Raw genomic sequence first — 14,806 nt, forward strand, 5'->3', positions numbered from 1 at the left:
GCACATGTGAAATAAACCAGATTAATCAATTACAATAGGATAACAGTTATCTACCATATCCTGGGGATGATCTTCTCATACCTCTGGGCTGAAAACCCTAACTAGAATGGAAAGCTATGGAAAATAGAAAGTAATGGCTATCTTTTTGCAGCAACAAAATAGATGCTTATTAACTGAGAAATTCATAAAAATTCTTGGACACATAGCCTGTTGGTTCAGGAGCAAGAGAGGTACATGGGAAAATGTGGGTGATGTAAAAGCAAAAGACATCAAATGGTCTCTTCCCTCTACCCCCACCTCCACCCCGCCAAGAAAATAATAGCTCCTAAGGAGATCCTATATGACAGGAGCAGAGACAGGAGAATCTAGGTCTAAGTGTACCTACAGTAAAGAAGGGGACCAGTTATCTTTAGCACACGCCCACTCCCCACAGTTTGCAATTCAGCAGGTTTTCTTGGTCAGTGTTCTACTCTCCCTTATCTAGAGGCTAGCAGACAACCCTTCAAAGGGACTTAGGATCACAGTCATAGGTAGAGCCAGAAGAGATTTTGTAGATGAGGAAGCTGAAGCCCAGGGAGGTTGTGATTTATTCATGGTCACACAGTAGTAAGCAGTCTAGAAGGGATTTAAACATAAGTCCTTTGTCTTCAGAACCAGCACTCTGTCCACCACACCCCACCCCAACTCTGGGAGGCAACGAATGATTAAGTAACTAGAAGAAAATTGCCCTAGGAGTCAAGAATCATGGGTTCTAGTTTCTCTACCAGCAGGGTAATTAACTCTGTTCAGTTTCCTATACAACAAAAGCAACAAACATTTATTAAGCATCTCGTGTGTGTTGGTGAGATAGAAAGTTGAAATAATACAGGAACTCTGACTTCTTGGAAATCAATCTAGTATACTATGGTGGGCTTTATAGTTCCCTCTCCAACTTGTAACATCCTATGATTCTGTCAACACCATGTGGTAAGACCAGTCTGAATTACCCCATATGTTAGATGGCCTACCACAATGAAAATAAGAGTAATTCAGTTCCATTACTCAAACTGGGGTGGTGGGGGTGAAAGTGAAAGCTGAGAGAGAGAGAGAGGAAGAGAGAGAGAGAGAGAGAGAGAGAGAGAGAGAGAGAGAGAGAGAGAGAGAGAGAGAGAGAGAGAGAGAGAGAGAGACGTTCTAGGGTGACAGCACCTTTACTAGCATAGCTGATTCAGTGGTGACTAGAGGTTTCCCCTTCTTTCACTTAATTAAAAGGATTGTACTTACAATGTGACCTTTTTACCTTACTAATTGGTTCCCTCTTTGGATACCCTCATTAGTCTCATGCTGATCTCAATGGAGGGAACCCAGTTTTACTATTCTCATCCCACCCCTCCATTCCAGGAGGTAGAAGACAAGCCAATCCACACACCAGATTAATTCAGCAAACATTTACTAAGTACTTAACTAGGTTCTGGGGAATACAAAGACTTTAAAAAAAGAGAAAATAGCTTACATTCCACTATCTCATGAGATAATTTCAGGCTCCTCTGCATCCTCTCTTCTCTTCCCCCCATCTCCTAAACCCCAGGATTTCAAATCACTTCATGAAACACACCTTTCCAGGGAAAAATTGACCTTCTGGAATATTGGAATGAAAAAGCATATAATCAAGTCAATCTTTCTAATTGTGCATGTGGCCACCCACCATATCTGCGTTGCAAAGGTCTTTGGTGTCAACCGCCAGGCTACTTTAGACTCTTCTCCCTAGAAGTGGCCTCATGTTTAGAGTTCATAGCTGAACTAAAACCAGAGTTCTCCTACCTTACTCAAGGAGCTTGCACACTCATATTGGCCCTGCCCTCCTGACTTTTAACCCATGTCCATTCATTCAAACATAACACAGCCCTGCTGTAGGCAGAGTACTGGGGGAGATACAGAGATGAAGGGAGAGACAAGGACTTTGTATTGGGGGTGGAAATAAGAGTTAGAGATATAGAAACTGGAGTCAGAGCTTAGAGATCCTCTCATCTAACCCCTACATTTTAAAAACCAGAAAACTGAAGCCCAGAGAAAGGGCATGACTTGTCCAAGGTCACAGTGGTAGCAAGTAGCAGAAAGGGGGTTCAAACAAGTCTTCTGACACCAATTCCATTAAACCACAAACTACAGAACACATCTGTTTGTTGTGTCATTTAGAAAGACTTGCAAGACCTGTGAGATTTTAGAGTTGGAAAGGACATTAAAGGCCATAGGATTTAATTCTTTAATATCAGATCATCTAGTCTAATCCCCTCATTTTACAAAGGAGGAAACAGTAGAAGTAACTTGCCCAAGGTCACATGGGGTACAATGAAAGCTGACGGCAGCACAGGGAGCATTCTTGACCAAACAAGGGATGGGAGGTCACAAGAGATAAAAATAGATAATTTTGCTTGCATAAAATTGAAAAGCTTTCCCACAAACAAAATCAATGCAACTAGGATAAGAAAGAAAGCTGTCCATAGGGGATGAAAATCTTTGCATCAGATGTCCAAAATTTATAGGGAATTGACATGGATATATAGAACAAATAGCCATTCTCCAGTGGATAAGTAGTCAAAGGATGTGACAGGCCATCTTCCAAAATACTGTCAGCTATTAATATCCATGTGAAAGATTGCTCCAAATTACTACTACTAAAAGATATGCTTATGACGATAGCTCTCACTGAGGTTTTACCTCATACCTAGAAAACTGGCAAAGATGACAAAAAATGCTAATAGTCAAATGTTGGAATGACTCTAAAAGGACAAACACATATTTAATAATATGTTGATGGAGCTGTGAAGTACGTCAACCATTCTGGAAAACAATTTTGGAAAAAGTGACTAAAATGTCCATATTCTTTGACCCAGGGATGCCACTGCTTGGAATATGCCCCAAATTGATCTAAAACAGATAGGTCCCATATACAACAATATATTTATAGCAATATTATTTGTAGTAGCAGAGAACTGGAAACAAAGTACTCACCCATCAACTGGGAAATGGTTAAACTAATTATAGTATGCAAATACAGTGGAATATTATTATACTGTAATAAACGACAAATATAGACAAAGCATGAGCTGAGTGAAATAAGCAGATGCAAAAAAACCCAATTATACAAATGACTACAATGATGTAAACAGAAGCAACCACCACCACCACCCCACAACAACAATAGCAAAATCTCAGAACCTTGGGCAATTATAACAACCAACCATGGCCCCAGAAGAAATAAGCTAATGTCCTTCCCTCCCTCCCTTCCTTTGCTGAGGTGATTGTACATACTGTCAGACTTGGTTGATAGATTGGTTAATTTTGATGATTTTCCTTTTTCTCCCCTCTCCTCTCTTTTTTAATCATTATAACAAGGTAGATGGATCTAGAGTGGGAGCACTGGAGGTGGGAAGATCTGAATTCAAATCCAACCTGAGACATTTACTAGCTGTGTGACCCTGGGTAAGCCACTTAACCTCTACCTCAGGTTCCTCAACTGTAAAATGGGGATAATAACAGCCACCTTACTTCACTGGGTTGTTGTGAGATCAAATGCAATACTATTTGTCAGGTGCTTAGCACAGTGCCTGGCACACAGTAGGAGCTTAATATGAAACTTTTTTTAAAAAGGAAACTTGGAGGAGTTGGTAGCAGAGTTGGAACTAGAACCAGGTCCTCCAGACTTTAGTTAGGCAGTGACCTACCTGGTATAGTACAAGACCTCCTAGGACAGACCTTATTTGGAGTACTTCAGAGGAGAGCAAAAGGCCACTAGTATACACCCCAGAAAGACTGTCCCAATCAATGTTTGGTAATTTCATTAAGATATCATAACCCAACTTTGTGCCACATGTGTCCTTTTTCTAGGGATCAAAGTCAACTGCTCCCATTCCCTCTCTGTTCTAAGAATGCAGCTTTAATAATTAACCTCCAGGCTTTAGATGGATCCATCCTTATTGACCTCCACCAAGACCTACTGCAGGCACCTGGGAAATCCCCATTTCTTACCAGTACAATAAAAAGACACAAGGGGAGAGACCCAGGTCCCAGCTCTGTGGGCATCACAGTTCTCTGTCTACATTCATACCACTATTTGGTGACTGATCTGCTCCAAGACCCTCAAATCTGCTATATCCTGTCCAACTCTTGGGCAGAAGAGGCTAGACGATATAGTTTATGCTCTCTGATCTGGGAGCCTCAGGACAACCAAGGTGCCACTTGGTACATCCTCTCCACCTACACCCACTAGACTGTTAAGTCAGGAAACCCAACCACCTTTGCCCACTTAGAACACTTTCCTCAGAATCAAATGTTGCCTGTAATTCATTTCTCCTAATTTTCTGAACATTCGTTAATGATGTTAACCAGCTTAGGTACATCCGTCAACCTACTGCTAGATCATTCCAGAAAGAAATGGAGATCCTTGGATGCCAAGTGATATATGTCCCAGAATATTCTACAACTCATTGGCATAGTTGGTGCTGGAATTCTGGTTGCCAGCATCTTTCTGCTGCACTAACTTTTTTTTTGTTTGGATACCTGGGCAGCAAAGCCGCTTCATCAACATAATATTTATAGGGGGTACCCCAAAAGTCTTAGTGTGGCTTAAAGTTATTAAGGCTTAAAGCTGCACTAAAACTTCTGGGACAGCCTGTATAAAGCCTTTAAGGTTTGCAAAAACACTTTCTTCATGGCAACACAGTAATGTATCTTTCTCCCATTTTACATATCAGGAACCTGAAGCTCAATGAGATGTAATTTGAACAGGGTGACACAGCTAGGAAGTGGCAGAGTCCAGTACTCACACCCAGATCCTTCTGACTCTCAGGCCAGTGCTCGCTTTCCCCTACAACCAGCTTGCTACTACTCTCTCTGAATGAAAATATCCTCCATCCCTCCATGCAGAGACCAGCATGCCCCTCCTCTGTATTCAGCATTCTGGGCTGAGGAGTGTATGTGGGAATGGATGAGAGGGGTAGGAGCACAGGCTCCATCAGTTACAAACCATGGAGGACATTGGCATCTCCTGTCACAAGTAAAACATTTCATAAATCACAAACTAGGAAGCACCACAGAAATGAGGGGGATGGTGATTATTGAAGTAGCTGATATCCATGCAGCATTTATCTTGTTTGAGCTTAACTTAGGAGATAGATGGGACAGGTGTGATGATTCCATAATACTTCATCAGAGAATCATAGCTTTAGAGTGGGAAGGGACCTGGAGAAGCCACTGAATATTTTGTGGATGAGAAACTGAGGCACAGAAAAGTCAAGTGACTTGCCCGGGGTCACATAGCTAATGTTTGAGGCAGCAAGTCTTCTGATTCTAGGTCCATCAGTCCTCTGCACATTATCCCCACTATGGTTACCTACCTACCATCTACTCTGTGTTATTGTCTCTACTTTTTTGCGCATGTTTTCATCATCATTAGAATGCAAGTTCCTTGAGAGGAAGGATTATTTTTTGCCTTTTCCTTCGTATCACTAGTGATTAGAACAGGCCTTTTACATACAGTAAGAGCTTAATAAATGCTGTCTGATTACCATCAGACTTAGTGTGGGGAAGGGCCCTTTCCCAAAAACTGAACCTCAGGGATAACAGATGGAAACTCTGGAAATCAGCCATGAACCAGAGAAATGGTTTTACGGCCTCCCTGCTCCAATTGTTTCAATAGAGGTGGACGAAGGAGGGATAAGGGTTGCCCTGCTTTATTCCCAGAAAGAAGGTCCCAAGCTATTCCCACCTCTTCTCAACCCCCTAAATCACATTTACCTGGTGCTTTAGACATTTTTTCCTCACAACCCAATTTAAGGCAGGCAGTACATGAATTATCATCCCTTTTTACAGAGGAGGACAACTGAGGTTTGAACAGAAGAACCTTCAGGCTAAGAATCAGGCAGCCCTGGGACTCAAATCTTGACTCTGTGACTCCTTTCTTGTGTGACCTCGAGCAAATCACTTTCCCTTCCTGGGCCTTAGTTTCTTCATCCATAAAAAGAGGGGAAAGGTATTGGTCTCCTCTCTTGAGGGGTAGCTGGATTGATCACATGTCAGGGTGTTAGAGGAGGGACTCTTCCTTGGGGTGTGAATTGGCTTGGGTTGGATGGCCATTGGAAACCCTTCCAACTTTAAAATCTGTGACAAAATCTGTGACCCTGTCTTCTAGGCGGCTGCTAAGGTCCCTTCATGGCTCTAAAGCCTGGGCTCTTTCTACTCCCCAAACAGCCTTTCAGGGAAGGTCTTTCTTAGATCCCTTTTCCAGTACAAAGCATTAGCTATTGGGAGCAGATTGGGTTGGGAAATGGGAGGGAAGTAACAGTGGACTTCCCCTCTTAATGGGCAACATGAGACAAGGGCTTGGAAGAAGGGACTTGGCCAATTGGAAGAGAAAGGAGACTAATTAAGATGCAAATAAGTACCATCCCATCCCAATAGGACAAGATAGGGAAATTAGCCTGGAAAACAGAAGGTTAGAGGGGTATAAACTGGGAGGGGGTGGGATGGGTCAGAGCAAAGGGTTCACCCACACACACAGGCAGAGAGGGTAGGAAATCCCAAAGAGGACTACCATGGCTAGTAGCAGTGCCAAAGAAATGCTATCCCACCCCCAGGAAAATGTAAGCTTCAGGAGATACTTTCTGTCTTGATATTCTTAGGGTCCATGCCTACAGAGTTTTGTACATGGTAGGGACTTGATAAATGCTTACTGAATTCATCTGGAAGAAGAAAAGTATCATAGGTTTCTAAACCTACGGTTCCTGAGGCTATTTTTTTTATATTTTGATAACTATATTTATATAAAATTGGTTTGCTTTACAACTCTATTTTATTTATGTGTTTAAAAAAATTCTTCTGGGTAGAAAATTGGGAAAGAATTTTTACAACCAGTCTTTCTGATAAAGGCCTCATTTCTAAAATATATAGAGAATTAAGACAAATTTATAAGAACACAAGCCATTCCCCAATTGATAAATGGTCAAAGGATATGAACAGGCAGTTCTCAGATGAAGAAATTAAAGCCATCTATAGTCATATGAAAAAATGCTCTAAATCATTATTGATTAGAGAAATGCAAATCAAAACAACTCTGAGGTACCACATCACACCTATCAGATTGGCCAACATGACAAAACAGGAAAATGATAAATGTTAGAGAGGATGTGGGAAAATTGGAACACTAAATACATTGTTGGTGGAGTTGTGAAATGACCCAACAGTTTTGGAGAACAATTTGGAACTATGCCCAAAGGGCTACAAAAATGTGCATACCCTTTGATCCAGCAATAGCACTTCTAGGGCTATGTCCCAAACAGATCAAACAAATGGGAAAAGGACCCACATGTACAAAAATATTCATAGCAGCTCTTTTTGTGGTGGCAAAGAATTGGAAATTGAGAGGATGCTCATCAATTGGGGAATGGCTGAGCAAGTTGTGGTATATGAATGTAATGGAATACTGTTGTTCTATAAGAAATGATGAACAGGCTGACTTCAGAAAAACCTGGAAAGACTTATATGGTCTGATGCTGAGTGAAGTGAGCAGAACCCAGAGGACTTTGTATACAATAGCAGCCATGTTATGTAATGCTGAGAAGGGTTCAGTTTCTAAGACATCTCCAGAGGCCTCGGGATGGAAAATGCTGTCCACATGCAAAGAAAGAACTATGGAAGTCGAATTGCTCTCACTTATTTTTACCTTAAGTTGAATTTTGTTTCATCTTTCTGATGGTTCCTCCTATTGGTTTTAATTTTTGCTTACAACTTCACTAATGTGAAAATATGTTTAATGGGTATGTAAATGTAAAGCCTATGTCAGATTGTGCGCCGTCTTGGGGAGGATGGTGGGGGAGAAAAAGGGAGAAAAAATTTTCAACTCAAAAGCATATGGAAAAAAAAATTAAAAAAAAATCCTTCTGAAAAGGGGTCTATAGGCTTCACCCAACTGCACAAAGGGTCCTGGACACAGAAAAGGCTGAGAACCCCTGCTATGGAGATTAGAACCTATGAAAGTAGAACACAACATACTAAATCAGATTTATTTTTCATATGTTGGTTAATTTCACCAAGCTGTTTTTTATTTCTTTTTAATTCTTTGTTATAAAGATGCTTGTTTGGGATAGGGGAGAGGAGGATTATATTGAGAAATAAAAGTGATGCAAAAAATCCCAAAGATTCAATAAAATTTTAAATTAAGAAAAATAAGGGTCAAGGGGAAAGTTAAAAAAATCAATTGTGGGGAGAGGAAAGGGGCAGGGACAGTGGTTTGTTAGCAGGAGCTGGGAAAGAGAGTTGATAAATTGGTTTTTTTCCTTCTTCCCCTTTCCTGAGAAAAGGGAACTCCTAGCTCACCTCCCCCCTTCCAGACACTACCTCCTGGGGTTCCCCCACAAACATAGGCTTCCTTGTCTCCCAACTGCAGGCCTCGGGTGATGCTCCCTCATACCATGCCCCTTAGAAAAGGTGACATAAATTCCAGAGAATTTTTCCCTCCTCAGGCCGTTAAAAATATGCTTTGGGGAAATCCCAGCTTCCTGGAATTAGGGTATTATAATTCAATTCCACAAATACTTATTAGGCATCTACTATATTCCCTGCAAGACACTTCGAGAACATAGTGAAAACATCTAATCGGTTTCTGCATGCCTGCAAGTAACTGACATTCTACTGGAGAGCCGACAGTTGAACATGTACACAAACTGGGTACAAAGATCACTAAAGAGAGAGAATACAAAATAGCTGACAAGAGTCACCAATTGAGAACCAGAGTTTTCCATTTGAATGCAGCTGTTTGCCAGGTAACAGCCATGGGACTCTAAAGAGAGTGAGCTCTTTCCTCTCTGGGCTGCGTTTCCCCTGTCCATCAGTCAACATGCATTTACTAAGATCTTACTTTGTGCCAGGCACTATATTACATGGGATACAAAGAAAAACAAAATGTTCAAGGAGCTCACAGTCTGACAGGGGAGACAATATTTAAGCAAGTATCCTGGGTACATGGAAGGAGATCTTAGAAGTGGTCAGGTGATCTCAGAGGAAAGGCACAGGGAGGACAAAACAGGGAATGGGAAGAGGGAACTAGGCAAGAACTTCTACGCAATCCTTACACTAACCCAGTCTACCAAGAGAATGATAAAGTACTTGGACTAAATGATCCTGGAGGTCCATTCAGCCAATCAGCAAGCATTTATTATGTGCTAAATGGGTGCCAGGCACACAAAGTAGATAGAAAAATATAATGTGCAAAAAAAGGAAATAGAAGGTAATTTTGGAGGGGAGGCAATAGCAGATAGAAATACCAAGAAAGGACTTGTGTAGTTGTAGGTGGTGGCACTGGAGCTTTGAAGGAGGCTAGGAAGTCTAAGAAGAGAGGAGGGGAGGGAATGCATTCCAGGTATGGGGGACAGCCAGTTCAAAGGCCTGGAGTTGGGTGGGTATGGAATGTGACTGGCCAGATTAGAAGCCAGGTTGTAAAGGGCTTTAAAGGCCAAACAGAGCCATTCATATTTGATCTTAGATGTAATTGGGAACTACTTGGAGCTCATTCAACAAGGCTAAATCCCATGATCCCATAACATTCCCTCTCCCTCCCTTCCACCTAATTCTTGCAGAAATAAACAAAACAAAACTTTTTCAGTCATTTAACCATAAGTACAGGTACCCTCCCTCCATTCATCACAATCCCTCACAAGGCTAAAAACTCTAAGAGAGGGGGGTTCAGTCTTAAGCAGAAACAGAGAGCTTGCTTAAGACTATGGGAGATGCAGAGAAGCCTTATTCCTACAGACACCAACTTTTCCAAAGTATGATCCTGCCCAGTCACTCTCAGAGCCCTAAAGGCAGGGTGTATAGCCATTAGCTGCTCCTGACTAGGTCAATCATCTAAGGTATGGCATGGGAAAAATGTACATCTTGAGAGTGGTGCTCGGGAAATAACACTGGACTGGGTCTTTCGACCTTGGGCAAATCACTTCACTTCTAGAGGGTATTAAGACTGGATGACTTCTCCGTTCAAGCTTTTCTAAGTTCTTGTATCTCCACCACCTAGAACAGTCTCTTGATAAATGTATAATTGTTCCAAGATCCCTCCCAGCTCTGACTTTCTATGTTCTAAGACCCCATTCAACCTTAATATCATTTGATTCTATGATGGTGAGATTCCAAGATTATAGAGTTAACAACTCACCAATACAGTTTAGTTGGAGTCAACTAGAGTGGGTTCTGATCTCTGGACACAGAACCCTACCTGCTCCCCCAAACCTAACCCTTCCCCTAAGAAATGAGGGAAGGAGATGTAGAAAATCAATGCAGAAGTCCAAGAATTCAAGAGGGAAACCACTGTATTCCCTTCCTGGTTCAGTAGCCTTGGGGAAGGGGGGGGGCAGGAGTTGAGTTTAACTGACTCCTTCATTTCAGTCTCAAAAAGTTGGGGAAGCTGCCCAGTTAGTCTCCAGTCCTACAGAGATTTTAATCTCTTTGTGATCAGATAAAGGGGAGAGAAGGGGAGCATTGCCTCCCTGCTGGGGAGGGCCATTCAAAGCTGGTTCCTGTAATAAAGTGATTTAATAGATCTAAAGAGGCCAATTCCCTTCTTTCTCCCACAATTACTTCCTGTGGGTTATTCACATATGTAAATGAAGCAGGAAGAGGGGCAAGGGAGAAACTTTTAAACTAGATGTCTGATTGGGGAGGGGGTGTATAGCAATGGGCTAGGGACTAATCATTACTCTGAAATCACCATCTACCAAAGTCCCCCCTAAGCCTCCACAGACCAACATCTTCTCTCCCCACCTCATTATTCCCCCCTTCCCCTAAGTCACTGCTCTCCAAATTCTCCTGCTCCCCTAACCACTGGTCTCCATCTCTCTCCCCAAATCATTGTTCTTTCGGGTTCCCTCTCCTCAGTCACAACTGGCCTCCCTATCCTTCCAAATGGCTTTTACGGATACAGTTTGCCATGACCCTTCCTTATCCTTGCAACCTCCTCCCCTTCTAAGGGCTGCCCTCCCCTTTCCAGGTGCATTCCTGTCCATCTTTTTAAGCACAATTCAAACATCATCATCTATGATGACTGGTTTAGATCTAGAGTGCTTCTGGAATGCATTCTGACACAAAACCATCCAGGCTGTGAATGCATTTTATCCCTTACGCTGGACTTTAAGAAGCTTGAGGGCTCTTCTTTAGTATCTAGCCCAGTGCTTGAAGTGGGAACCAAGTACTAGCCAAGTGCATAGAAGGAACATCTAAACTGAAAAGGGATATGAAGTAATCAGACCTGCAGGACTTTAGTTATCTCCCCACACACACATTCACAGTCCTCCTGGTACCCTTGCTGTTTGTGATTGCAAGCTAAACCCGTTCTCTCTCTCAGTCTTCCCCTCCCCCAAATAGTTGGGAACTCCACTCCACCTTGGGCTCCAATTCAATCCCTTTCATCCCCCGCCCCCAAGCCAAAGGCCCTAGAGAACAGAGCTCAATCCTTCAAAAGCAACCCCTAAATCTTTGGGCCTGTTAGGGTGGTAGTGATAGGGGGAAGGGGAGAGATTACCCTAAGGGTGAACCCAGAACTAAGGTCTAGGTTGCACCCCTTTTCGCTTGCCCAGCTGCAATCCTGGGGTACTTCCTCCCAAAAAGGGATAAGGAACCCAGGACGGGACAACTTAGAGTGAGTGGGTGAGAGATCTCTACATTCCCTGTCTCTGGAGGGAGGGAGGGAAGCTGCAGACAGACTAGCCAAATCAAGGGTAGGCGGATGAGCGAAAGGGTGGGGGGAGGTCCAGGAGCCCCAGGCCCCTTCTGTTTGTGTCCTGGAATGTTAGGGCAGCAATTTGAGAGCCGTCTGGGGCCATAAATGCCAAGTCTGGAAGAATAGATCCAGAGCCTAGACTGCCTTCCCTCCCCCTAGCCCCTCCGAGCTGGGGCGACACTGAATTTCACCCCCACCGAGCTGAACAGCTTGCTTTCACTGAGAACTTGGGGTTGCTCCCGCCTGTAAGAACAGCCCTAGGCCCTGGCTCTTGCCTTCTGTCTCTTTCTCGGTCAGTTCCAAATGCAAGAAGCATCTGAGTCACTGAGTTTGGTGGCTTGGGGGTGTGTGTGAGCAGAGGTTCTATTTGGGGGTGGGGGAGGGAGGGAGAGAAGAGTGGATATAATCAGCATGAAGACCCTTTCCCCTCTCCGCCCTCCCTTGCTCCAAATCACGAGGGTTATCATTTCCACAACTCTAGTGGATGGCATCTAGGGAGTGGGAAATCCAGCGGCTTTAAGTCCTTGGCTCACCCAGAAGGTCTCCCTCTCTGCCGAGTCCAATGAAACACTAGTGGACAAATCCGATAGCCTAGTGCTGTTTCCCCCAGCGCCTCCAAACCCCCTCCCCTCAAGTCTTTCGACCTGCTAGCTCACTGTTCACCCTCACCACCTCCCACCAGGCAGGACAAAACCACTTCAGTTTCTGCCACATGGGGTCACCTCCCTGGCCCCTGCCCCGCAAGGGTAGAAGTACAACGGACACGTGGTGAGCCGTAGGGAAAAAGGAAGCTACCGAGGGGTCTAAGCTGTAGGGAGGGGATGAGAGGGGATTAATTTGGGGGCTCACACCACGTCGACTGGAGAACCACTTTTGGGCCGAAGCGTGAGCAGTAGGGAGATTCTTAGAGAAGCGGGTGCAAAATTGGAGGTCTCTCCCTTTGGCCCCGCGGTGAAGTGGGCGGCGGCGCGGCGACAGAGAAAGGGGATCAGGACACCTCTCACCTGGTGCACAAAGACGTCCACAGGCGGGTCGAGCGCTACGCCCGCGCGGGCGGTCATGGACAGGAAACCGAAGCCCATGCGCACATTAAACCACTTACAGATGCCGGCGCCGTGGAGTGGCTGCGGCTCCTCGCCAGCCCGGGCCGCGTCCCCGGTAGCCGCCTCCTCCGCTGCCTTTGCACAGCCACCTGGGTGGGGGAAAAGGCCACAGCAAAAGCTCAGCTCAGCCCCAGAGCCCTCGCCCCACCTCCCCCTGGAACCTGTACCCTTCTAGCCGGCGCGTGGGAACCCAGGGGTCTGAGGCTTCCAGCCCGCGAGATGGGAAAGCTAAGGATATGACCCGAACCATCTGCCCCTCACCCTCTTTCCCTCCCACCGAGCGCAGCAAGTCACTAAAATCCTAGATGGCCCCCGAAAGTTTCCTCGTCCTTCCGCAACTCTGAGCTGTCTCCGCGCTTTCCCCGGACCGGCGAACCGGCAAATGTCCTGGCTCGCTTGGGGATGGATGCCCCTCCTCCCCCCCGCTTGCCCCCGCCCCTGCCGGGAAGCGGCAGCTCCGGAGCGCGTGCTGCCCGGACGCCTGGGTTCCTGGGGCCGAGGTGGGGCCGCACTAGGCAGGGTGGCCTCCAAATCCCTCGGGGTGCCCTGTCCTACCTCCCTCCCCCGGTCCAAAGATGGTCCCATCCTTGCCCAAGTTCCTAATCGCGAGACCGAACCTGCGAACTGCTGGTTGGACACAGAGCCCATGGTGGTCGGCTCAGCACCCGCGGCCCCGGGCCCCTGGTCGGGTGGCTGCAGGCCCCAGAAAAAACGTCCGAAGGCAAAGGAGGGATCCGAGAGGAGGCCGCTACATCTCCACCGGCACAAAGGCAGTGGGAGGGCCCACGGCTTTTCAAAGGCTCCCAAATTCTAAAAGACAATAACCCCCCGCGGGCAGCCCCCTCCTCTCCTCTTCCCTCCCCTCCCCCACCCCCAGCTCTGCTCTGTCCTACTCTCTCTAGGTCCCTCCCCCCCCACCCCATGCCTCGGGCCTCTGACACCTCTGAGCTCTCCTAGCTCTGCACCTGGAGGGCCACTGGACAAACCTTTGGCCAAGGGGACCCCCTTTTATGACCCCCCCAGAAATATTGAGAAATCTTGTATTTGGGGTCACTTCCGTTTATAGGATCAATAGAGACAGTTAGAGAAGAGGAGACAGTTTGAAGGGGGAGGGTCTCTTGGGGGGTCTTCCCAGGGTCCCCCCTTTCCCCAGCCACGTGACTACATCCCCCCTCCCATCTCCCCGCGAGGATAATTACACATTCCTGAGAGTTGGGGGAGGGAGGTGTGAGTCGGAAAGCGTCGGCCAATCAGGGACACAAACCACCTGTCAAGGGAGAAATGGATGAGCCCTCCCCCTCCCCCCCCACCGAGTTTCCCTCCCCCTCCCCTCCGGCCCCTGGGCTGACCAGTCTGTTTGGCGCTGACCCACAGTCCTCCCTCCACCCCCCACCCAAGTTCCCTGCCCCTTCTCTGAAAGGGATGTGGGAGAGAGGGAGGGGAAAGAAGACTGCATACATTGCCTCCTAACTCAGCGCCTAGTGACTTGCTTTTTGCCTGCCCATTTCTAAGTGTGATGGTTCATTCAACAAAATTCAGATCTAACACGTGTGTTTCTCTGAGAGTATATCGGTCCTCCTCTCCGCATGTTTCTGCTTCCCTCCTCCCTCAGTACCCACGTGAAGCTACCCTCTCCCCATCTACGCAGCCCAAACTGCAGTCTCCCGAGTTTTCGAGTAAGGATCTAATTCTAGAGCTCCAGAGCCGCGCACCCTGGAGCAGGAGCCTAATTCCAACTCGGTACCGCGGCGGGGAGTGGATTGAGATCCACACCTCTCTCCGTGGCCCGCCTCTGTGTCCACCTTGCCCTCCTTCTCCACCCTGGGAGCTAGAGATGGGATGCCTCCATAGAGTCCCTCAGGTGCTGCGGCCTTTGATCCACGTCCGCATCTCCGTGAGGAGTCTACCCGAACCGCAGAAATTGCACTCTCGAGGATCCCCCGGGGAAGCGGAATCC

General features: G+C 46.1%; 1 protein-coding gene across 1 annotated transcript in view; it reads right to left on the bottom strand.

The window, feature by feature from the left end:
* Positions 1-13,497, bottom strand: part of LIN28A (lin-28 RNA binding posttranscriptional regulator A) — a 27,120-nt gene extending 13,623 nt beyond the window's left edge. The window contains exons 1-2 of the mRNA XM_020982978.2: positions 13,467-13,497; positions 12,751-12,938 (exon numbers count right to left, since the gene is read on the bottom strand). Of these exons, the coding sequence (XP_020838637.1) occupies positions 12,751-12,938; positions 13,467-13,497 (219 nt within the window). The remainder of the gene's footprint in view (positions 1-12,750; positions 12,939-13,466) is intronic.
* Between the last annotated feature and the right edge of the window lie 1,309 nt (positions 13,498-14,806).

This window comes from Phascolarctos cinereus, unplaced genomic scaffold (assembly GCF_003287225.1).
Source record: "Phascolarctos cinereus isolate Bilbo 61053 unplaced genomic scaffold, phaCin_HiC Scaffold_726;HRSCAF=1367, whole genome shotgun sequence".
In the NCBI taxonomy this organism is placed as follows: domain Eukaryota; kingdom Metazoa; phylum Chordata; class Mammalia; order Diprotodontia; family Phascolarctidae; genus Phascolarctos; species Phascolarctos cinereus.